The sequence below is a fragment of the Lepus europaeus genome, chromosome 18 (assembly GCF_033115175.1).
Source record: "Lepus europaeus isolate LE1 chromosome 18, mLepTim1.pri, whole genome shotgun sequence".
In the NCBI taxonomy this organism is placed as follows: Eukaryota; Metazoa; Chordata; class Mammalia; order Lagomorpha; family Leporidae; genus Lepus; species Lepus europaeus.
The window spans coordinates 46,715,557-46,738,686 of NC_084844.1; the positions used below are offsets into that span (position 1 = coordinate 46,715,557).

The 23,130-nt window shown below is 48.1% G+C and overlaps 1 protein-coding gene across 1 annotated transcript in view; it reads right to left on the reverse strand.

The window, feature by feature from the left end:
• Positions 1–253: 253 nt before the first annotated feature.
• PRPF8 (pre-mRNA processing factor 8) overlaps positions 254–23,130 on the reverse strand; it is a 35,564-nt gene continuing 12,687 nt past the window's right edge. Inside the window, exons 24-42 of the mRNA XM_062175265.1 lie at positions 12,584–12,831; positions 12,291–12,470; positions 11,962–12,097; positions 11,691–11,860; positions 11,401–11,530; positions 11,147–11,293; positions 10,838–10,998; positions 10,346–10,537; positions 9,520–9,757; positions 9,273–9,401; positions 7,689–7,802; positions 7,437–7,610; positions 6,962–7,155; positions 4,203–4,442; positions 3,985–4,126; positions 1,353–1,493; positions 1,064–1,203; positions 765–967; positions 254–588 (exon numbers count right to left, since the gene is read on the reverse strand). Of these exons, the coding sequence (XP_062031249.1) occupies positions 434–588; positions 765–967; positions 1,064–1,203; positions 1,353–1,493; positions 3,985–4,126; positions 4,203–4,442; positions 6,962–7,155; positions 7,437–7,610; positions 7,689–7,802; positions 9,273–9,401; positions 9,520–9,757; positions 10,346–10,537; positions 10,838–10,998; positions 11,147–11,293; positions 11,401–11,530; positions 11,691–11,860; positions 11,962–12,097; positions 12,291–12,470; positions 12,584–12,831 (3,234 nt within the window). The 3' untranslated portion in view covers positions 254–433. The remainder of the gene's footprint in view (positions 589–764; positions 968–1,063; positions 1,204–1,352; positions 1,494–3,984; positions 4,127–4,202; positions 4,443–6,961; positions 7,156–7,436; positions 7,611–7,688; positions 7,803–9,272; positions 9,402–9,519; positions 9,758–10,345; positions 10,538–10,837; positions 10,999–11,146; positions 11,294–11,400; positions 11,531–11,690; positions 11,861–11,961; positions 12,098–12,290; positions 12,471–12,583; positions 12,832–23,130) is intronic.

The following is a 23,130-nucleotide window of genomic DNA, read 5'->3' on the forward strand; positions in this document are numbered from 1 at the left end:
AGAACAGCTCCTAACCCGACACGGCTCCAAGAGACGTTGAGAAGGGGGGATGGCTTGCAAGCACCATGGAGGGAAACAAGCTAATTCAGCAGATGCAGTGGGGACGTGGAAGCTCAACCCCACTTCAGGTCCAGTTTAGGGGTAGCCTAGCCCCAGTGCCAGAACCAGGCATTTAACAACGTCCCCAGGGCAGCATCCAGCCCTAACCACACCCACAACTGGAGCTCTGGGGCAGGGAAAAAAAGTTCCAAACTCCTATTTATACAAAATTTATTATTATTTTGTTCAGGGTTACAAGCCATCAGGAGGCCAACACCACAATCAAGCACAAAGTACAGGGAAAGGGGGCCAAGCTGCTGAATATCACCAGCTTGTCTGGGGCAGAGAGGCTCCACTGAGCCTCTGCGGAGTCCAAAGCAGGAGCAGCTGACAACTAGGCGTAGAGGTCCTCGCGGTCGGCAGAGTAGACCTCGCCCTCCTGCAGGAGGGCAAAGTTGAGGAAGTGTGAGGGCCGGTGCACCTCGTGGTAGAACTCTTTGGGGTTTGCCAGCTGCAGCTCGTACTTCATGTTGGGGTCATGCCGAACACCTTAGGGGAGAGGAAAACATCCTGTTAACACAGCTCACCTGCCTCACCCAGCTGGGCCTCCGGACCACCGCCAGGCCAGGTGAAGGCCCGAGTGTGACGGGCGAGGGCCTAACCTTATCCTCAGCCCCATCCCGGCTTCCTGGTGCCCCCTGTACTTCCACACACAGACCACGTACCCATAAAGTTGTAGTTCCACGAGGACTGAGCAGGGACCATAAAGAAGCCGAGGAAGCGGTCTGACAGCAGCATCTGGACCCTCTCGTAGTGCGAGGGTAGGTAACCCTTGGGGTTGTTGCCCTTGTCTGTGTTCTGGCGGCCCCACTCGTACCCACTGGGGGTCAGCTTGTAGGCTGTCAGCGTGCAGGAGCCTGGTGTGAAGCTGGGGTGGGGGGGGTGAGGACAGAGTGAGAGCTCAGGCCACTCTTGTGGGCCCCATCTACAAAGCCCGCCCCGCCTTCAGGGGGCCCAAGCACACCTGCAGGTGATGATAATAGTCTTCTCACCATCCCAGGATGGGTTGTCAGCCATGATCTTAGCATGGGTGGTGACATCCTGGGGTGACAGCTGGGGGGACTCATTGGGCTGAGTGTGGATCCACCCTAAGGGTTCCATCTCCTACAGGTGAAGAGCAGTGCAGGCAGATCTGTTGAGAATCCCATCGCAGAAAGAACCCCAGCCCTGGGAGGACCATGCTTGCCCCACCTCCACCTCGCTAACACAAAGCCCCAGTTCTCCCAGTCCCAAGCTCTGTCCCCACCACGCACCTTGAGGTACTCGTGCTGGGGCAGCTGGCCAGGCAGGTGTACAGTCTGGTGGGTGCCCCACTGCGGTACCATCACGATGCAGCGGATCTCCTTCACCTGGGGGTTATCTGGTGGGCTCACCCCATACAGGTATCCTGCAATCTGGAGATAAGGGAGTCAGGAACCAAAACTATTCTCAGTCCCATTTCAGGTTCCGGAATGGCAGCCCGCATCCTCCTCCCTTTCCACAAGAACGAGCAGTTTCTCAACATGTGGGCAGAACCTCCTGCTTCAGAATGACCTCGTGCTCTGTTTCCGTAAGTGAAGGAGCACGTGCACGCAGCTCTGGGCGTTCTCACAGCACACCTGGAGAGCCAGCACCAGGTGGTACTCTGCACTGTACATGGCCCTCAACAAGGGAAGAGGACTTATTTCCTAAAATTCACCCACAAATGTGCCAACCTGCTGGCTACAAAACTGAGTTTTATATAAATGTTCCTGATATATGAGAGGGGGTCTTCAAAAAGTTCATGGAAAATGTATGTTATGAAAAAACTATGGACAGATTTCAAATTTTCTTGCACCAAAATTAATTTTTTTTTTTTAAAAATATTTATCTGAAAGGCAGAGTTACAGAGAGGGAAAGATATTCCAATCGTTGGTTCATTCCCCAGATGGCCAGGGTTGGGCCAGGCCAAAGCCAAGAGCCAGGAGCTTCCTCTGGGTCTCCCAAGTGGGTGCAGGGGCCCAAGCACTTGGGTCATTCTGCTGCTTTCCCAAGTGCATTAGCAGGCAGCTGGAATGGAAGTGGAGCAGCCAGCACACAAACTGGCAGCCATACAGGATGCCGGTGTTGCAGGTGGTGGCTTTACCCACTACACCACAATGTCAGCGCCAAAATGAACTTATTTTTAATTCAATTTTCCACAAACTTTTTGAAATATCTTTGTATTTATCATCTGCAATTCCTTTTCTGAACTACCTTTTCATATTCTTTGCACATCTTCTAGTTATCTTCTTAAAAATCAACCTCTAACAACTCCCTATTCTAGTCATTAATCCACTGTCTCTCAGAGAAACAAATAATTTCTTCTCATTTTTAATATATCACTTTTTTAAAAAAAGTATTTATTTATTTGAAAAGGCAGAGTGACAGAAAAAGGGAAAGACAGAGAAGGAAGATCCATCTGTTGGTTCATTCCCCAAACGGCTGTGTTGGCTGGGGCTGGGACAGGCCAAAGCAGCAGCCTGGAACTCCTTCTGGGTCTCCCCCTGTGGATGGCCCAAGAACCTGGACCATCTTCTGCTGTTTTCCCAAGCACATCAGCAGTGAGCTGGAACTGAAGCAGAGCATTCAGGACTCAAACCGGCACTGTGATACGGGAGGCTGCACTTACTTAACCTGTGTGTCACAACACTGGCCCCAACATATTATCCTCCAACACAAACAAGCTGTAAATTGTAGTTTTGTGAGTTTTCTTTTCTTTCTTTTTTTTTTAAAAGAGATTTATTTATCTATTTACTTGAAATTCAGAGCAATTGAGAGAAGGGGTGCGGAGCAGGGAGAGAAATTTATTGATTTTCCATCCATTGGTTCAATGTCTGCAAATGCCAATTCTGGGTTAGACAAAACCAGGAACCAAGAACTTCATTTCCTACATGGGTGGCAGGGACCCAAGTACTTGGGCCAGCCATCTTCTGCTGCCGTCCCAGGCACATTAGCAGGAAGCTGCATCAGAAGCAGAGTAGCTGGGGCTGGTGCTGTGGTGTAGTGGGTTAAGCTGCTGCCTGCAGTGCTGGTATCCTATATGGGCGCTGGTTCGAGTCCTGGCTGCTCCACTTCTGATCCAGCTCTCTGCTATGGCCTATGAAAGCACTAGAAGATGGCCCAAGTCCTTGGGCCCCTGCACCCACGTGGGAGACTGGAAGGAGCTCCTGGCTCTGGATCGGCGCAGCTCTGGCTGTTGCAGCCAATTGGGAAGTGAACCAGTGGATGGAAGATTCTCTCTCTCTCTGCACCTCTCCTTCTTGCTCTGTGTAACTCTAACTTTCAAATAAATAAATCTTAAAAAAAAAAAAAAAAAGAAAAGAAAAAGAAAAAGAAATCAGGGTAGCCCAGATTTGAACCAGCACTCTGATATGGGATGCCTGGTTTTGGACTGGCCCAGCTCCAGCCGTTGTGCCCATTTGGGGAGTGAACCAGCAGATGGAAGATCTCTCTGTAACTTTGTCTTTCAAATAAATAACATGAATCTTTTTTTAAAAAAAAAGTGCTATAACACCATTAAGGTGATACTATTTTCTTCTAATACTCCATGGTTTAATACTTTACATTCATACTTTTACTTTACCTGGATACTACTTGCTGTTTCCTATATTTGATATACCATATTTATTATATTCATATGGGCCAATCTGTCACTTTGTGCTATTCTTTTCAATCACTTCTAAGCCAATGCTACATCCTCTTGTTTTATCTCTTGGTATTCTGTGGAGGCCAAAACCCTCCTCATTGTTTTGTCTCCCTTCTGTAGTTAACTGTCCATGAAATCTTGAAACAGCATCTCAAATTCCAGGAAATCTGAGGTCCCTGAGTTTCAGGCACATAACATGGTGAACACACAGCACGGCCTCACTGGGCACATCTACTTACCTGGGCCCGGAGGTCAGATATGCAGATGAACTTCTTCAGCACATTCTTGGGAAGGATGTAGGTGTACCCAGTCTCCTTGATGTCATCAGACGAGACATAGATGTGATTGGTCCTAAGGTGCAGGTTGGCAGCGGAGATGGCCCTACAAACAGCAAGTGTCAGCGTCTCAGCCCCCAGGCAGTGCCGAGCCCTCCCCCCGTCTCTGTCCTTCACGGTACCTGACCCTCCACTCCGTCTTGGATGAGAAGGTCTGGGTCTCGTAGTTGCTGGTGGTGGAGGTGATGATCTCATCGCCATGCTTGTTGACCGTGCGAGTCTGCGTTGCAGTCAGCTGTGACTGCTCCTTAGTCTGCTTCTCAATCTCCGCTATCTGCTGCCGCTGCTGGGACGGAGCGGAGATCTCCATCCCCAGGATGATGTCGCGAATTTCTGACTGCGTCAGCGATGCCACGTTCACACTGTGGGGACGGCGTGGGTTAAACAAGGATCCCTGCTTCAACGGCAAGAGTGTCACCTGGGCACAACACGGAGGTGCCTGTTTTCACCCCAGACTCCTCACGTGCCCCTTCGAGAGGAGGCCTGAGATGGAGATGCACTCATCCTTCTGTGTGTCACATCCCAAGTAGAAATGCGCCCTGCAAGTGTACCTTTCAGCACTCAACATCCAGAACCCCACTTTTCCTCAGCACCCCTGAAACACTGGTTCTTCCTCAGAGGTGGTAATGCCAGTCACCCTAGGGAGCACTGGAAATCTACAGACATTTTTGATCGTCAAAATGACAGGGAGAGGTGGGACAGGTATGTGCTATTAGTGACGGTACTCAAGGTCTGGAAGTTACAATTTCCTGTAGTTTATTACAATAAAGATGAGCCCTCCTCAAAATGGCAAGAGTTCTTCCACTGAGAAACAAAGGCCAACAGAATGACTTAGGGTCAGAAGCAAAGTTACAGAACTTATTCTCCCATCTTTAATTCTGACTTGTGCTGGGATTGCTACTCCTCTTTATTCAGTTTCCCATGTGTAAAAGAGGGAGATTACACTTATAATCCAAGATTCCATGGCTGGAAAGTGGAATTGTAAATAAGAACATCAGATAAAACCTGAGAAAAACTTTTGTTTCTTAATTATTCCAGTTCATCTAGTCTCTGTTCTACAAAACATACCAGTTTCTGCTTCACAACAGAGGAGTTAGTATACCACATCTTTCAATCCTATGGAAACTATTAAGGAACACCAGGGGCCAGCGCTGTGGTGTAGCGGGTAAAGCTACCGCCTGCAGTGCTGGCATCCCATATAGGCGCCAGTTTGAGTCCCAACTCCCTGCTATGGCCTGGGAAAGCAATATTAGATGGCCCAAGTCCTTGGGCCCCTGTACTTGCATGGGAGACCCGGAAGAAGCTCCTGGCTTTGGATCGGCCCACTTCTGGCCTTTGTGGCCATCTGGGGAGTGAACCAATGAATGGAAGACCTTTCTCTCTGCCTCTCCTTCTCTCTCTGTGTAACTTGGACTTTGAAATAAATAAATAAATCTAAAAAAAAAAAAAAAAAAAAAAAGGAACATCTATTATATAAGTTAACTGACTGCTACATCAGATAATTTCTTTCCAATAGCAGTCAGAAAGGAATCATGAATATACTATAAATTGATCCATATATTTTTTTAAAGATTTATTTGAAAAGCAAAGTCACAGAGAGAGAGAGAGAGAAATATATCTTCCATCCACTAGTTCACTCCCCAAATGGCCACAACAGCCATAGCTGGGTTGATCCAGAGTCAGGAGCCAGGAGTTCCTTCCAGGTCCCCCATGCAGGTGCAGGGGCCCGAGGACTGGGCCATCTTCCACTGCTTTCCCAGAGAGCAGAGAGCTGGAGTGGAAGCAGAGCAGCCAGGACTTGAACCGGCACATATGGGAGGCCAGTGCTACAGACAGCAGCTTTACCCACTATACCACAGCACTGGCCCCAATCCATTTTTTTTTTTAGCACAGCACATGCAATTTGTAGCAAGAACCAAAAAATGTATTTATTACTCTTTGAGCCATTAATTATATTGCTGGGAAGTGACCAAGCGGAGATTTAGTATATTGTGAAAAAGAAAGGGGTTGGGGCAGGCATTTGGTGCCACAGTTAAGGCGCTGCTGGGGAGGCGTGCATTCCATACTGAAGTGCCTGAACTCGAGTCCGTGCTCCACTTGCAAGTCTGGTCCCTGCCAATGCGCACTCTGGGAGACCAGGGTGATGACTCAAGCAGTGGGTCCCTGCCGCCGCGGGGAGACCTGATCGAGCTTCTGGCTTCAGCCTGGCCCAAACCAGGCTATTTGGGTGGGGAGTTAACCAGTAAGTGGGTGGTATGTGTATGTGTGTGTGTGTGTGTGTGTGAGCGTATGTGAGTGTGTTCCTCTTTCTGTAACTTGAACTTTCAAAAAAAAATTGCAATCATCAAAACAAACAAACAAAAATGCAAAAACCATGTGGTTATACACTGTTGAAAAGAATTCAAAAGCAGCACGAATACCTGGTTTACACTGATGTGGTGTTTGAGTACAAAGCTTTTCTGGGTAGTCTTTGAAAGAGTAAAAATGTTGCTAGGATCAACTCATCATCAACATTTGCTCTCATGTTTGTTATGGCCTGTAAAGGTGACTTGAATTGTCATTGCCTATGTGCTTCTTTCTGATGTCCCGAAGGAAATTTTTGCTCTGATAAACATTATGAATGCTAATTCCATAACTGAATTGAAATCATTAAAGATCCAGTTACTCCAAAAACACAACAGCCACAATCAGAGGAAGCCCTGAGACATGCAGACTTCCTGTACTATTCGAAGACACTGCTTGCTTCTCCTCTATGAGTATCTCTAAGACAATTTCTTGAGAAACTTATGAGCCAAGTGTTCCAAAGCCACAGAACCCCAATTCTGAGCCCCCCACTTCACCTTTGTGGACACCCATCGGCCTCCCCATCGTAAGTGCTCACTTGTTCTTCTTGCCGTAGTCAGCCAGGATGAGATCCTTGAGCTGCACCTCCACCTTGATCCACTCCTCGTCAGTCAGAGTAGGCCAGATGTGGTGCGGCTCTGTAATTGTAGTCTTATCTGGCTTCAGGATCACCTTGGCCCGGTCATTGTTCACATGCAGAGCACGCAGAATCAGGATGAGACGGGAGAAAGCCTGGGAAGAAATCAGGAAGAGTGTTTGCGAGTGGGCGGGGATGGCGGAGGTCAGCTAACTGAGGTTCTCCCCTTTTCTCAATGTCTCCATCCCGTGCTTGCAGGAAACCCAAGAACTGACTTCAAACTCAAGTTCCAAGCCCTCATAAGGCAGGAGAGTTCCTGCTCCATCCACAGACTGAAACTATGAGAATGGCCCAAATAAGCGGCCTGGGAGGAAACTATCAGGCAGAGAGTATTTTCCTGACCACAAACCCACTCGCAGCGTGGCCGTCCTCCTACCGTGTAAGATGAGATAGTCTTGAGCCAGTCATCATAGAGGTTGAAGAGAACCATCTGTGGCTCAGTGGCTTTAAGGATGAGATCCCCAAACTTCTCCACCTTGAGACAAGCCTGGAAGGGGAGCTGCAGCTCTGATCCTTTGATCACAATATTGGGGAAGTCCAGCAAGTGCACCTACGACCAGATCAAGACAAGATTAGAAACAATCTGCGGCCTCAGGCCTGCCTTCGTCTAGCCTGCCGCCCCGTTTACCTCCAATGGGTCCAGCATGCCCTTCCTGGTGACGATGATCTGCTTGGGCTGCTCCTCCACAGGCAGAGATCGGATCAGGGCAGCCACTTCCTCAGCAGTCTTCCACTTAGCCAACTGAAAACCAAGAGAAAAGGCAATGGAGGTTGAGTCTCCACCCTCCCGATCAACTAGAACAGAAAGCCTACTCTCGAAATAAAGTATGTCTGGACGTTCATGTTGAATGTTAAGCTCTTAGAAGATAAGCTGTCAAAAGGCCTTGTCCAAAGGGGGTTTTCAAGCTATACAAGATAATACTCAAAACCAGTATATGATCATGCTAAACAGTATCACACAGTTCAGGAATAAAAGAAGTTAAGGCTACCAGAGTCATAAAAAGCTATACAAAGAAATGAGTCTTAATGCGTAAGAATGACAAACAGGGCTGGTGTTCTGGCCTAACAGCTTAAGCCACTGCCTACAATGCCAGCTTCCCATATGAGCACTGGTTCAAGTTCCAGCTGCTCCACTTTCAATCCAGCTTCCTGCTAATGAGTTTTGGAAACTGGGGGAAGATGGTCAGCATCTTTGGGCCCCTGCACTCATGTGGGAGACCTGGATGAAGCTTTTGGCTTCTGGCTTCTGCCTGGCCCAGGCCCTGGCTGTTGTGGTCATATAAGTGAACCAGCAGATAAAGATCTCTCTTTCTCTCTCTCTCCCCTTCTCTCTCTGTAACTCTGCCTTTCAAATAAAATAAATCTTTGGGGAAAAAAAAAAAAAAAGATAAAAATACTGATATACAAAGGAAGTCCAAAGTGAGGAAACTATGAGTAAAGCCACAAAGACAGATGAACATCAGGGTCCTGGATATTAGTATCCTGGAACTACAGGTGGAAACAGGCTGGAAATATAAAGGAAGAGAAACTATGGCTGGACAGGTACAGCCCAGTCAGACAGCAAACATCTAGGAAGCCAAAGAAGAGTTACCTCAGCAAGAAGGAGGACGTGCCAGACTTTAGGACAGTGAAGAAAAATGGTGAAAATGATGCTTTAATTATCTTTAGAAAGATAATTTTTGGTAGCAATGTTCAAGATAGATTAGAGATTTGGGGAGCAGAGAGACAAACTAGAAAGTAATAAAGGACATTGCCCAGTCTTGGACTTCCCATAGAACATCCCCCAAGTTAAGTAATTGGCGGGGAGGCTAATACTGTGCCACAGCACGTTAAGCCACAGCCTGCAATGCCTGTATCCACATAGCTGCCCATTCTCCAGTCCTGGCTGCTCCACTTCGAATCCAGTTCCCTGCTAATGTGCATGAGAAGGCAGCAGATGATGGCCCAAGTGTTTGGAACTCTGCCACCTATGTGGGAGGCCCAGATGGAGTTCCTGGCTCCTGGTTCAGCCTGGCCTAGCCCTGGCCATTGCAGCCACTTGGGGAGTGAACCAGCAGATGGGAGCTCTCTCTGCAACTCTTTCAAATAAATGAATGAATAAATCATATGTTATCCGTCTTTCAATAGAGAAAAGCAGTATACAACTCTCCTGTCCCCCACCTAGAATAAGAGGCAGCCAAGTTCTAGTCTCTCCATCCTTTAACCTGCTCACCTGCCCCAGACGTTTCTGTCCGGCCCACACGGATGTGTGGATTATCTTGAGGAACAGCTGCCCTGTACGTGGGTTGAAGATGAAGATGGCCCCATTGATGGGTTTGGTTGTCAAGTTCCCCTCAAATGTCTAAAGAAAGAATACATTAGTTAGCATGGCCATCCGCTTGCCTTCATCCCACTTACTCTGTTACCCTGCCATGGGCAGCAGCAAAGTCCCACACCCTTTCAGTGCATCTGATACTCACCTTGTGGATTGTCACTCTGTAGACATTAGTGTCATCCACAAACCAGATAATCTGGTTGGAGAAGAGCTCACCATAATTCTGAGAGGACAGATAAGGCTCAGTGGGCTCAGATGAATAGAGCTGCAATCCCTTGCGGATTCGTTCACGTAACACATACAAGGCTGGGTTGGCCTTCATGATCTTGGCCATGGCCTGCTGTATGAGGGGCTTGCTGCCTGGGAACCAGTTTCCATAGGCACTGTGAGGGTGCACAGGGTAAGAAAAGTTAAGCTCAGGCTGAAAGCCCAAGACAAGGCAAATGCAACTTTATAGAAGGAGAAAGACTGCTAGTTGGGCTGCCAGTAATCTCAGTGGGGGCCGGTGCTGTGACACAGCAGGTTAAGCTGCTGCCCACTGGGTGCCAGCATCCTATGTGGGCACCAGTTCAAATTCCAGATGTTCCACTTCTGATCCACCTCTGTGCCAATGCACCTGGGACAGCAGTGGAAGATGGCGCAAGTAGCTGGGCCCCTGTCTGGGAGACCCGGATGAAACTCCTGGCTTCTGTCTGGCCCAGCCCTGGCTGTTGAGGCCATTTGGGGAGTAAATCAGTATATGGTAGAGATCTCTATATCTCCCTCTCTCTGTAATGGTGCCTTTCAAATAAATAAATCTTTCAAACAAATAAACAAACAAAAAAACTCTGCTCATGTAAACTTATCCCAAAAGAAGAGTCAGTGACCCAGAGGAAATGGCCAACCTCATCTCCTTGGAGCAAACTGAAAAAGCACATCTACACTAAAGTATGGGGCTGATGGAAAACAGATGTGTCTGAGCCCCAACTCACCTGTGCAGGTTATAGGCCAGGTCAATGGCAATGAGCACACCTGTGGGTGAAGGGTAAATACTCATGTTGTCTGTGGTGTAGTCCAGAAACTTGGCCCGTGCATAGCGCTCAATGTCATGGGAATCGTAGTCCCCCCAGCGCAACTGGATGTCAATCCAATACTTCTGAGTGGTGGTGCTGTCCATCACATCCCTGAGGGTAGAGAGGGATCAGGTTCTCAGGAAGCCACAGGCGTAACCCATGTTCCCAGAACCACTCGAACTCCCAACCACTACCCCTATATCCTAAAACCATCCTTGCTGTCTATTCCAGATCAGCAAACTTCCCAGAGAATGGGCAGATCTGATGGAAGGTGCTGACAGGGGCAAAGACCATCACTGACTCCGAGTTTGGAAGAAGGACAGCCAAGGGGTAATTTCTAGAGCAGTATTACTAAAGGAACAGTGAAATGAAGGTTCCTGGATGCCTAGGGTTGGGCCATGAGGCACCTACTTGGAGTCTGCCAGCAACGAAGGCCGGGAGACATTCCACTTATACGAGGCAAAGAGGAGTATATCTGCACAGGAAGAGTTCATCTTATAGGACTTTCGAGGATGAATCGTCTCCTTCTGTACTGTCTCAATTTCCAGCGCATCCAGTTCTTGGTCAAACACCTGAAGGCAAAAGCGGAAAGGTTGTGATGCATTTTGGAAGCCCCTCAGAAAGAAGCTCTGTAGAATCTAAGACAACCAAGTAACGAGACTCTCATCCCCAGAGCAGCCTCAGCAGATTTCCCATATACAAGAGAGCAAGCTGCCCCACCTGACACAAGTCCATGACAATGCTTTCATGGATCTTCTGCCACAAGTGAGCTCGGAATATCTGGATGAGGGAGATCTTCAGGGTGGGGATCTTGCCATGCATGAAGATACCTGTCAGGTCCAGCTGCACCTGGAAGCCTACGTACACCTGCCAGGACAACGAACGTGACACTAGAGCTCGAGCCTTTGGCTCTCAGGACATAATTAAGGCAGTGGAAACACTTGTAACTTCCCTTGTCTACCGGTCCTACTCACATTAGCTCGGTTAATGGTTGGAGACCACCAGAGGGTGAATCTGCGGTTGGGAATCTGGTTCAATCCTGACCGCTGGGCATTAGTGAGCTTCTTCCATTTCATAGATTCCTCAAAGCCGCTGGCCTTCTCCCTGCGGGGCAGAAGCAGGTGAGGTGATGTCATGCCCTGTCCCAGAGCACTACTGGCCTCCTGGGGGTGGCTGTCTGGGAAACACCACGACAGACCACAAGGCACACAAGGGAGGAGCTAGAGGATGGTGGTGGGTCCCTGTGCGAGAAGAGAAGCCTTACCAGAAAAGACCCTCCCAGGTCGGGAAGTAAGTGCCCTTGAAGAGTGTATGCTCCAGAATGCCTTCCACACCACCCAGGGCCTGGATCATGTCTGTGCGGTAGTTGTTCAGGTTCCAGAGCTTCCCGTCATGCCGCTGGTGCGTCCACCAGAAAGGGTTCTGCTTCAAAACCTAGATGGCAAGGCGGGCACCATCAAGTTTCTGCCCAGGTTCCGATAGCCAGGGATTCTAACTGATTCAGGCAAAATCTCTCCACTACCCTCTTCACGCACCTGGTACTGCTTAAAGTCAGTTCGGACGCGCCAGCCCTTATCATAGGCCAAAGTGTGCCGGTCCTTCTGGAAGAGGGTGTTGATCCGAGGAATGCCACGATCCCATGAGTCTTCTAGATCTTCTAAAGTGAGCCGTCTGCAAAAGAAAAAACAATTTAAGTCAACAGGCAGAGCTCTGCACTTCTTCCTGGCCAAGGACAGTCAGGGTCAGGAGTAGAATGTGCCTTCTTGCCTCCATAAAAGTATGCTCTGTCCCCTGGTGCTACGCAGGACTCACTAAGCTCACTCCCCTCTCTATCCTGAGACTGCTCTGCCTCCCAGATGGTCACCTGTTTTGAGCAATGGCCTCTTGTCTCTTGAGTGCATACTCAGCCCAGACCCGCTGAGAATCAATGAACTCGCTCTCCCAGGGCTGTATGTAACGGTACAAATTGGGAATCAGCTGGTCTTCTTCATGGCTCATTCCGGAACGGAAGTGTGTGATACCCACGTCTGTCTGCTTAGACCACCTGTTTTGGGCACAACCAAGATTAAGAAAAAAAAATCATGTCTGAAGGTAAAGAAGGCAAAAGAAACACTGCATTCCCTCAGGGTTTCAGTCACAGAATCTAGCAAGCCCTACCTGAGGTCCGACTGGGGGATGAGCACATGGCCCATTGAGAGCATGCCGAGTCCACCCAACTCCTTGGGGGTATAGAACACAACGGGGGGGAACCGACTTGGCATCTTGGAGTTCAGTCCAATCTTGATTCGTGTCTGGATCTTATTCTCACACTTTACCAGCAAGTCCAGGAGTTCTTGGGTGTTCACCACAGCCTCCCGGAAGTATGTCATCAGGCCAATAAGAGCTGTATTCCACTTATTCACAATCTAAAGACAGTGGGAAGGATGGAAATTCCAGATGATCTTTGGGGTGCTGTGGACTGCTAGATGCAGTTAGTTACATTCCTAGTACTCAAGAGAGGTTTAAGCTAAACCATCAGTCATTAGGGAAATATAAACAAGAACCATGGTGATGTATCTTTTACACTCTGCAATAAAAATCAAGAGAGGTGACAAGTGCCAGAGAAGTTACAGTGAAAGTGGAACTCTTCTACACCACTGGTAGGAATGTAAAATGGTGCCGCCACTCGGGAAGACAGTCTGGCAGCTCCTCATGAAGTTAAACAGAGCTACTGGATGACTGAGCAAGTCCATGCCTAGGCATACAGCCAAGAGAAATGAACACAACGTGTGTCCACACAAAAGCCTGTACACAGTTTCACAGCAGCATTCTTCTGAACAGCCCAAAGTGGAAACACTCCCAATTCCACCAACGTACAACTGGATGAACAGAATGTGCTCAACAAATCTATACAATGGAATGATAATTTAATCCATGCAAAGAACTAACATACCAACGTGCTGCAATGCTAAGTGAACAGAAGCCAGCCAAAAAAGGCCGTAAGTTGTCTAGAAGACACAAACCGATAAAGACAGAAAGCAGACTAATGGCTACCAGGAAACTGGGGCAGGGTTGCAGGAGAGATGAGGAAGGAGGGACTGCTAATGGAAATTGGAGTTTCTTTTGGGGTGATGAAAATGTTCAGGAATTAGATAATGGTGATAGTTTCACAATTTGTGAATATACTAAAAGTCAATGAATTGTACAATTTAAAATTATTTGAAGTTTATGGTTTGTTAATTACATCTTAAAAAAAAAAAAAAAAAAAGAACTGAGACAATATAAACACTGTTAAAATGAGACCAAATAGAGTAAGTAATCCAGGATGGGTAGGAGAGAAACTGGAAGGAGAAAATCTACTAAAAACTAAAGGGGGCCGGCGCCGTGGCTCACTATGCTAATCTTCTGCCTGCAGCGCCGGCACCCTGAGTTCTAGTCTGGTTGGGGCGCTGGATTCTGTCCTGGTTGCTCCTCTTCCAGTCCAGCTCTCTGCTGTGGCCCAGGAAGGCAGTGGAGGATGGCCCAAATCCTTGGGCCCTGCACCCACATGGGAGACCAGGAGGAAGCACCTGGCTCCTGGCTTTGGATTGGCACAGCGCGCTGGCCGTAGCAGCTATTTGGGGGGTGAACCAACAGAAGGAAGACCTTTCTGTCTCTTGCTCTCACTGTCTAACTCTGCCTGTCAAAAAAACAAAAACAAAAAACACTAAAGGGGGGAATAAAATCTAACAGGGCCAGAGAAAAATTGCCTCCTCCCTTAAAAACTAAATGAGAGGGCCGGCGCCGTGGCTTAACAGGCTAATCCTCCACCTTGCGGCACCAGCACACAAGGTTCTAGTCCCGGTTGGGGTGCCGGATTCTATCCCGGTTGCCTCTCTTCCAGGCCAGCTCTCTGCTATGGCCCGGGAAGGCAGTGGAGGATGGCCCAAGTCCTTGGGCCCTGCACCTGCATGGGAGACTGGGAGAAGCACCTGGCTCCTGGCTTCGGATCAGCGAGATGCGCCGGCCGCAGCAGCCATTGGAGGGTGAACCAACGGCAAAAAGGAAGACCTTTCTCTCTGTCTCTCTCTCTCTCACTATCCACTCTGCCTGTCAAAAAAAAAAAAAAACAAAAACAAAAAACAAACAAACAACAACAAAAAAAACCTAAATGAGACACTTAAAACAATGCTTTCAGACAACTGACAACAGGTAGCACAGAGGAAAGAGAAACAAATACAGCAGCCCTATAACTGCCCCACTATATTGCCTCCTGCCAGTTTCCAAGCTGTAGCACAAACACGGAAGAGTAATAGAAACAGAGCCGATAGTCTCATTGAACTGAAAAGACAGAGGTAGGCTCGGGAGGCCAAGGCTGCTAGAATTTGTGGGGTAGAAGTCCTAAGAAATGTGCCCAAAAAGAGATCTCTGGAGATTCATGGAGGGGGAGCTCTTCAAATTTCCGGCAAATGCCAATCTGTACGCAGTTAAATTTCCACAGAAAAAAATCACAGGAAAGCAATAGGCTGAACAAGTCCTGTCACTCAAACATGGCTGGCAACAGTTTGTGTTCCCAGACTAGAGACCTGGTAACACATGAGAATTTGCTAGTCTCCAGGAAGGTAGTAACTTAGTGGTAGAGGTAAGTCAGCAGCCACCACCTGAGATGCCGGCATCCAGTATTACAGTACTCGAATTTGAATGCCAGCTCTACTGGGAGGCAGCAGGTGATGGCTCAAGCACTGGGCCCCTGTCGCCCACATGGGAGACCCAGATGGAGTTCTGCACTCCTGGCTTTGGGCTGGCACAACCAACTGTGGCAGGTATTTGGAGAGTAAACCAGTGCATGGAAGATCTTGCTCTCTGTCACTCTGCATTTCAAGTAGAAGAAAAAACAAACAGATGGGGCAGGTGGCTACTGAGATGCCCACATCCCACACTGGAGTACTTGGGTTCAATACCAACCTCCAGTTCGACTTCAGCTTCCCACCATGCAGACCCTGAGAGACAGTGGGTAATGGCTAAGGTAATGCGGCTCTTGCTACCCACAGGGGAAACCAGGTTTGGGTTCCTAGCTCCTGACCTCAGTCCAGCCGTAGCCATGTGGGCATGTGTAGTGAACTAGTAGATAGGAGTACACATTCTTTTCCTTGGAAATAATTTTTTTTTTTTCTTTTTGACAGGCAGAGTGGATAGTGAGAGAGAGAGAGACAGAGAGAAAGGTCTTCCTTTTTGCCGTTGGTTCACCCTCCAATGGCCGCCGCGGCTGGCGCATCTCGCTGATCCGAAGCCAGGAGCCAGGTGCTTCTCCTGGTCTCCCATGCAGGTGCAGGGCCCAAGGACTTGGGCCATCCTCCACTGCCTTCCCGGGCCATAGCAGAGAGCTGGCCTGGAAGAGAGGCAACCGGGATAGAATCCGGCGCCCCAACCGGGACTAGAACCCGGTGTGCCGGCGCCGCAAGGCGGAGGATTAGCCTGTTAAGCCACGGTGCCGGCCGGAAATAAATTTTTAAAAATCTACAAAACAAAACAATGCTTTTAGTTATTTAGTTGAATGCTAAAGAGACAAAGAGGGAGAGACAGATCTCCCATCCACTGGGTCACTCTCCAAATGCCACAACAGTGAGGGCTGGGGCTAAGCTAAAATCAGGACCTGGGAACTTGGGCCTCTCAGGTGCCTGTCAGAGACTAGTTGAGCCACCACCTGCTGCCACCTAGGGTGTGCATTAGTAGCAAGATGGAAACAGGAGCAGTGTGGGGACTCAAACCCAGGTACTCTGATGTGGAATGTGCAGTTCTAAGTAGAGTCATAACTGCTAGGCCAAACACCCCCACAAGATAAACTTTACTTTGGTGTAAAATATCTTGAAATTTCTGCATACAAGGGGGTCTTCAAAAAGTTCATGGAGGAGCTGGCATTGTGGTACAGTGGGTTAAGCTGCCACCTGTGATCCTGGCATCTCATATGAGCATTCTGGGTGTGTTTTTCATTTTGTTAGTATGTAATTTATTTTTACTGTAAATTAAAAAAATAAATGTTTTAAAAAAATCAACTTTTATTATATCTTTCTGAGCTTTGGCATATTACACTATACATATACACACATATATGTATATACATATTTTATTTTAAAGTAGGTATACAGGCAGGCATTTGGTATAGCAGTTAAGATGCTGCTTGGAATACCTGCAGCCCTCATCACAGTGTCTAGGTCTGAGTGCCAACTCTGCTCCAAATTCCCACTTCCTGGGGTTGGCATTGTGCCACAGTGGGCTAAGCCCTGATAGTAGCATCCTACATCAGAACACAGGTTCAGGTCCAGTAACTCCACTTCTGATCTCACTCCTTGTTAATGCGCCTGGGACAGCAGCAGATGGTCCAGGTACTTGGGCCCCTACCACTCAAATGGGAGACCCAGATGGAGTTCCAAGCTCCTGGTTTTGTCTGACCCAGCCTCAGCCATTGTGGCCATTTTGGGGAGAGAACCAGGGATGGAAGATCTCCCCCACCCCACCCCATCACTCAACCTTTCAAATAAATAAGCAAATCTTTAAAGAAATCCCAGCTTCCTGTTAATGTGCATGCTGGGAGGCAAGAGGTGATGGCTCAATAGTTAGGTCCCTGCCACCCATATGGGAGGCCCAGATTGAGTTCCTGGCTCCTGGTTTTGGCATGGCCCACCCTGGCTGTTGAGGGCATTTGGGAAGTAAACCAATTTATGGGAGATCAATGTGTATGTATTTCTCATAAATTTTAAAATAAGTGTAAAGGGGCTGGTGCTGTTGTATAGCGGGTAAAGCTGATACGTGCAGTGCCAGTATCCTATATGGTCACCGGTTCGAGTCCCGGCTGCTCCATTTCCGATTCGGCTCTCTTCTATGGCCTGGGAAAGCAGAAGATAGCCCAAGTCCTTGGGACCCTGTACCTAGATGGGGGACCCAGAAGAAGCTCCTGGCTCCTGGCTTCAGACTGGCACAGCTCCGGTCGTTACGACCATCTGGGGAGTGAACCAGCAGATGAAAGACCCTCCACCCCTCTGCCTCTCTGTAACTCTGCCTTTCAAATAAATAAATTTTAAAAAGTGTAAAGTAAATGCCAAAGAGGAAGAAAGGGAAATGTATTTACTGCCATGCAAAGATGTTTTCTTCAAGCTTCTCCCTCTTAGCTTTAGATTTCAGAGGTATAAACAGGCTCTGTCACTCTTACCATTTGTTAGTAAGGGGGACACAGACTTAGCTGTTTGCAAAAAAGAAGGGAAGTTCGCAAGAAGGCAGCCTTAGGGTTCCTCATGAAGTAAAGGTCAGTGGACTGAAGGCGCCTTGTAAGCCAGATTACCTAACTCCATGCATCTCTGTTTCCTTGTTAGTGCTGGCCCTTGTCAAAGTTTGGTTTAAATGTTCCAGCCAGAACAGGCGTTGTGGCGCAGCCACTGCCTGGGACGCCCACATCCCATACTGCAGGAGCCTGGTTTGAGTTCCATCTACTTCACTTCTGACCCAGCTTCTTGCTAGTGTGCACTCTGGGAAGGCGGCAGATGATGGCTCGAGTATTTGGGTCCCTGCCACCCGTGTAACAGATCTGGAATGAGTTTCAGGCTTCTGGCTTTGGCCTGACCTATCCCCTGGATGATGAGGCATTTGGAGGGTGAACCAGGTGATGGAAGACCTCTCTCAGTCTTGCTCGATCTTTCAAATAAGACGGAAATAACAGTTTCCACTTATTTCACAGCTACTACCAGAACTGAAGAGAGGGTTCCTGTCTCCAGCCTAAGGCTGACATGTTGCACATACTAAGGCAAGAGAGACAGCAGCACCTGAGGTGGTAGTGGTTTCTTATAGGAGACTCCAAAGGGAAAGACCCTGAGGTCCAACCACCAGAGATCTTTCTTCTATAATCAACCTTGTAAGACCAAAGTATGTTATTTCAAGAATTACTATACTGGGGGCCAGCGCTGTGGCACAGTAAGTAAAACCACTGCCTGCATCACTGGACATCCCCCTATGGGCACTGTTTCAAGTCCCAGCTTCTCAACTGGTTCAAGCCAGCTCCCTGCTAAACGCACCTGGGAAAGCAGCAATAGATGGCCCCTGATTATAATTCCTGATCCTTATAATTAATGGGAATAAACATTTATTAAATAATCAGCAACTAATGTGACTCACTATATAAATTATCTCATTTCATTCTCACAAAAGCGCTGAGCGAGGTAACATCAGCATCTTCATTATACAGATAAAGAAACTGAGGCCCAGGGTGGGCACGCAGCCACAGCCATGGTTCCAAATACTAATAGGATAAGGCTGTGACATGAACTCAGTTTGACACTAGATCCTGTGCTTCTAACCACATTCTCAGCTGTCTCCCTAGTGCTTACCTTTCACCCATCTAATCCCCTGACCACTACGTTTTCCCCCAAGGCCACTGCCTTTTACAGTCTCTAACTCGTCTCATCATCCAGGATCCTAATGGCCTCTAGCCCCCTTGACTCCTTTGCACCCAACCCCTTAACATCCCACAACGGCCTTCTGACAAAACTCTCGAATCTATGTGCTTTCTCCATCCCGTCACTGAGAACTTCAGTGCTTCTGTGAGAACACTCGCTCAGAACCGTCCTTGTTTTCTCAAAACCTACCCAGACCTTCAATGCACCTGTTGGTCCCTCAGCTTCAACAATCCTCCCACTACTTCCTCAAGTCCACTATGCTCCCTGCAGGCCCAATTCCAGCCGAAGCAAAGCTGAAACATTCAAGATCCGATTTTGATTTCCAACTAAATACTCATGTCTATGCAGACCGCTCTCCTGCCAGGCCCAGATGTTTTCCTCTGCTTGCCCTTTACCCCTAAAACTGCCCTGCACATTCTGCTCCATGAATTCTCACACCTCTCTGCTGTCTTCAGCTGTCACTGGCCCCTTCTTCATTTATACATACTCAAGCCACTCTCTTTCAAAAATCCCTGCCTTGACTATGGCTCCCTCTAGGTGGCACCTAATGTTCTTAATCCAACCTGGCTGACTCTTCCTGCCATCCACACTCACTCACTTCTCATCAGGCCTCACCAGTGCCATCTGGCTTCCATCCCCACTATTTCTGTAACAGCTCTTGCTAAGGTCACCAATGACGTCCTAACCGCCAAGTCCAATGGATACATCTCAGCCCTTATCTAACCAAAAAGCTCCTAGGCAACTGACACTGCTAAGCACCTACTCCAATTCCGGACATTCATTCCTGACAGCTGTGGCTCCAGTAACCCGGCACTCTCCTGGCAGTTCTGGCCACATTGCCCCTTGGCATTCCCCAGGGTTCCAAATACGTCCATCAGCCTTCCTCACTCCACACTCATCCACTCTTGAGCTTTCAATCTTCAACCTCACTGACTCCTAAATCTACATCTTCAGCCCAAACCTCTCCTCCAAGCTTCACGTTCCCACTTGTGCCTCCTGTAAGAATGTCCTTCAAGTTACCCAGTCGACTACTCTTCCTCACTTTGTTTCTCTCCCTTGCAGATTCAAACTCAGGCTTTTCATCAAATCTAAGAATCACCACTAAGAGGGTGGTGGAAAGATACAAGGGGCTTCAAAAAGTTTGTGGAATATTGCATTACCTTTTAAAAAGATTTTTCCATTTAGTCTTTATTAATTTGAATGGCACACACAGAGAGACCTGCCACGTACTAATGCCTCAACAGCCAAAGCTGAAACAGGCTGAAGCCAGGAACTCGGATCTCGGTCTGGGACTCCAAGGTGGGTGACAAGAACTCAAGCACTTGAGCCATCACCGCTGCCTCCCAGGGAGCACATCAGCAGAAGCTGGAGTCAGAAGCAGAGCCGGGACTTGAACCCGGCACTCAGATATGAGATAGTGGTGTGTTAACCACCGTGTGAAATGTCCATCCCTGCACTGCTTTAATTTCATTGTTCTACGAGCTTTATGAAGCTCCCTCATTTATTTGTGTGTGTGTGTGTGTACAACGTACATACATGTGTGTCTATCTTGCAATTGGAAGACTATACAAATAAATGCCTGCTAGGTATGTCCATCTCAACGTTCTCAGGAACCTCAAATCTTACACATCCTGAACTAAATTATCTTCCCTCCCAGACCTGCTTTTCTTCCTGTTATCTTCCAAGCGGTGCACCAACCTCCACCTAGTCAGTCACTCACACCAAATATGTCACTTCTTCCCCAACATCCCATAAAAGCAAATGTCTGCTGATTTTTCCTGCTCCTTACTTACCAAACCTGTTCCCCCTCCTCACCTCTACTTTCACTGCTTTCACTTTCATCTGGCCTTCTGTAGAAGTCCCAAACCTGGCCCACCACTCCATCCATCTGGTTCCACCTGCCATACAGCTGTAAGAATGAACAACCTGGCCACTGCTCTCTAATACCAGCTCTGCCTCTTGCGTCCGAGCTCCAGCCAAAGAAGGAGAGTAAGTAAGGAGGTATTTATACCATGGCTCCTACAAAGCAGACTGCCCACAAATCGACTGGTGGTGAAACACCCAGGAAGCAACTGGCTATAAAAGACACTCATGGGGCTGGCGCTGTGGCTCAGCGGGTTAACGCCCTGGCCTCAAGCGCTGGCATCCCATATGGGCACCGGCTGCTCCACTTTCGATCCAGCTCTCTGCTGTGGCCTGGGAAAGCAGTAAAAGATGGCCCAAGTCCTTGGGCCCCTGCACCCATGTGGGAAACTCAGAGGAAGCTCCTGGCTCCTGGCTTCAGATCTGCACAGCTATGGCCGTTGAGGCCAATTGGGGAGTGAACCATCGGATGGAAGACCTCTCTCTCTTTGCCTCTCCTCCTCTCTCTGTGTAACTCTGACTTTCAAATAAATAAATAAATCTTAAAAAAAAAAATAGCCACTTGCAGGAGTGCACTCTCTACTGGAAGGATGAAGCCTCATTGCTAAAGGCCTGGTACTACGGCACTCCATGAAATTAGACGTTATCAGAAATCCACTGAGCTGCTGATTCACAAACTCCCCTTCCAGTGTCTGCTGTGAGAAACTGCTCAGTACGTCACAAGATCTGCTTCTAGAGCACAGCTATTGGTGTTTTGCAGGAAGCAAGTGAGGCCTATCTGGTTGGCCTTTTTGGAGACACCAACCTGTGTGCTATCCATGCCAAACATTTAACAATTATGTCAAGAGACATCCAGCTAACACACCACATACATGGAGAATGTGTTTAAGAATCCACTATGGGGGCCGGCGCCGTGGCTCAACAGGCTAATCCTCCACCTAGCAGTGCCGGCACACCGGGTTCTAGTCCCGGTCGGGCGCCAGATTCTGTCCCGGTTGCCCCTCTTCCAGGCCAGCTCTCTGCTATGGCCCAGGAGTGCAGTGGAGGATGGCCCAAGTCCTTGGGCCCTGCACCCGCATGGGAGACCAGGAGAAGCACCTGGCTCCTGGCTTCGGATCAGTGCGGTGCGCCGGCCGTGGCGGCCATTGGAGGGTGAACCAATGGCAAAGGAAGATTTTTCTCTCTGTCTCTCACTATCCACTCTGCCTGTCAAAAAAAAAAAAAAAAAAAATCCACTATGGGCTGGTGCCGCAGCTCACTAGGCTAATCCTCCGCCTGTGGCGCCGGCACCCCGGGTTCTAGTCCCGGTTGGGGCACCAGATTCTGTCCCGGTTGCCTCTCTTCCAGCCCAGCTCTCTGCTGTGGCCTGAGAATGCAGTGGAGGATGGCCCAAGTGCTTGGGCCCTGCACCCCATGGGAGACCAGAAGGAGGCAACCGGTTCCTGGCTTCGGCTCGGCGCAGCGCGCCAGCCGCAGCAGCCACTTGGGGGATGAACTAACGGAAGAAAGAAGACCTTTTTCTCGGTCTCTCTAACTCTACCTGTCCAAAAAAAAAAAAAAAAATCCACTATGATGAGAAACATTTCATTCTCAAAAATTTTTTTTCTCTTTGTCTTGCTATTGGTAGTTCTTTACAGTCGATATTTTTTTCCATGGGGCCAAAAGGTACTTAAGTATATGAATGTGAGTGGAAAAATAGGATACAGGGGCTAGCACTGTGGTGTAGAAGGTTAAGCCTCTGCCTGCAGTGCCGGCATCCCATACGGGCATTGGTTCAAGTCCTGGCTGCTCCACTTCCAATCCAGCTCCCTGTTAATGCGCCTGGGAAAGCAGTGAAGATGGCCCAAGTCCTCAGGCCCCTGCACTCACGTGGGAGACCCAGAGGGAGCTCCTGGTTCCTGGCTTCAGCCTGGCTCAGCCCTGGCTGTTGTGGCCATTTGGGAGATAGAAGATCTCTTTCTCTCTTTCCTTCTATTTCTAACTTTCAAATAAATTTTTAAAAAAATATTAGGGGACAGAAATTGGGTACTGGCAGTTTTTCCATTTACATTTGTGTGTAGATATTTAATAAATGACAGGATTTAAAGCATTAATGCAAGTCAAAATGTTTTCAGTGAACAAATTTCAGCAGTTCAACTTTATTACAATTATAAATAAACCTGTTAAATTTTTCTGTACAATGCAGATTTTTAAAAAAACACATTTCATATTGATATTAACTAAATGTGTTTGTAGCATTTTTATCATACAGTAGATTCCATCCATTCTCTATACGTTTCTGAGTTGTCCTACATGCAAGTACGTGTTTTAAATGTTGTCTGCTGTGCCATCCAAGTTTACAATTAAACTATCAAAAAAACCAATCTAACACAGAAATCTGACAAAGTGATTCCCAAGCCTAAGACCCTCACAGGATTCAACGAGAGGTCTAACTCTTCA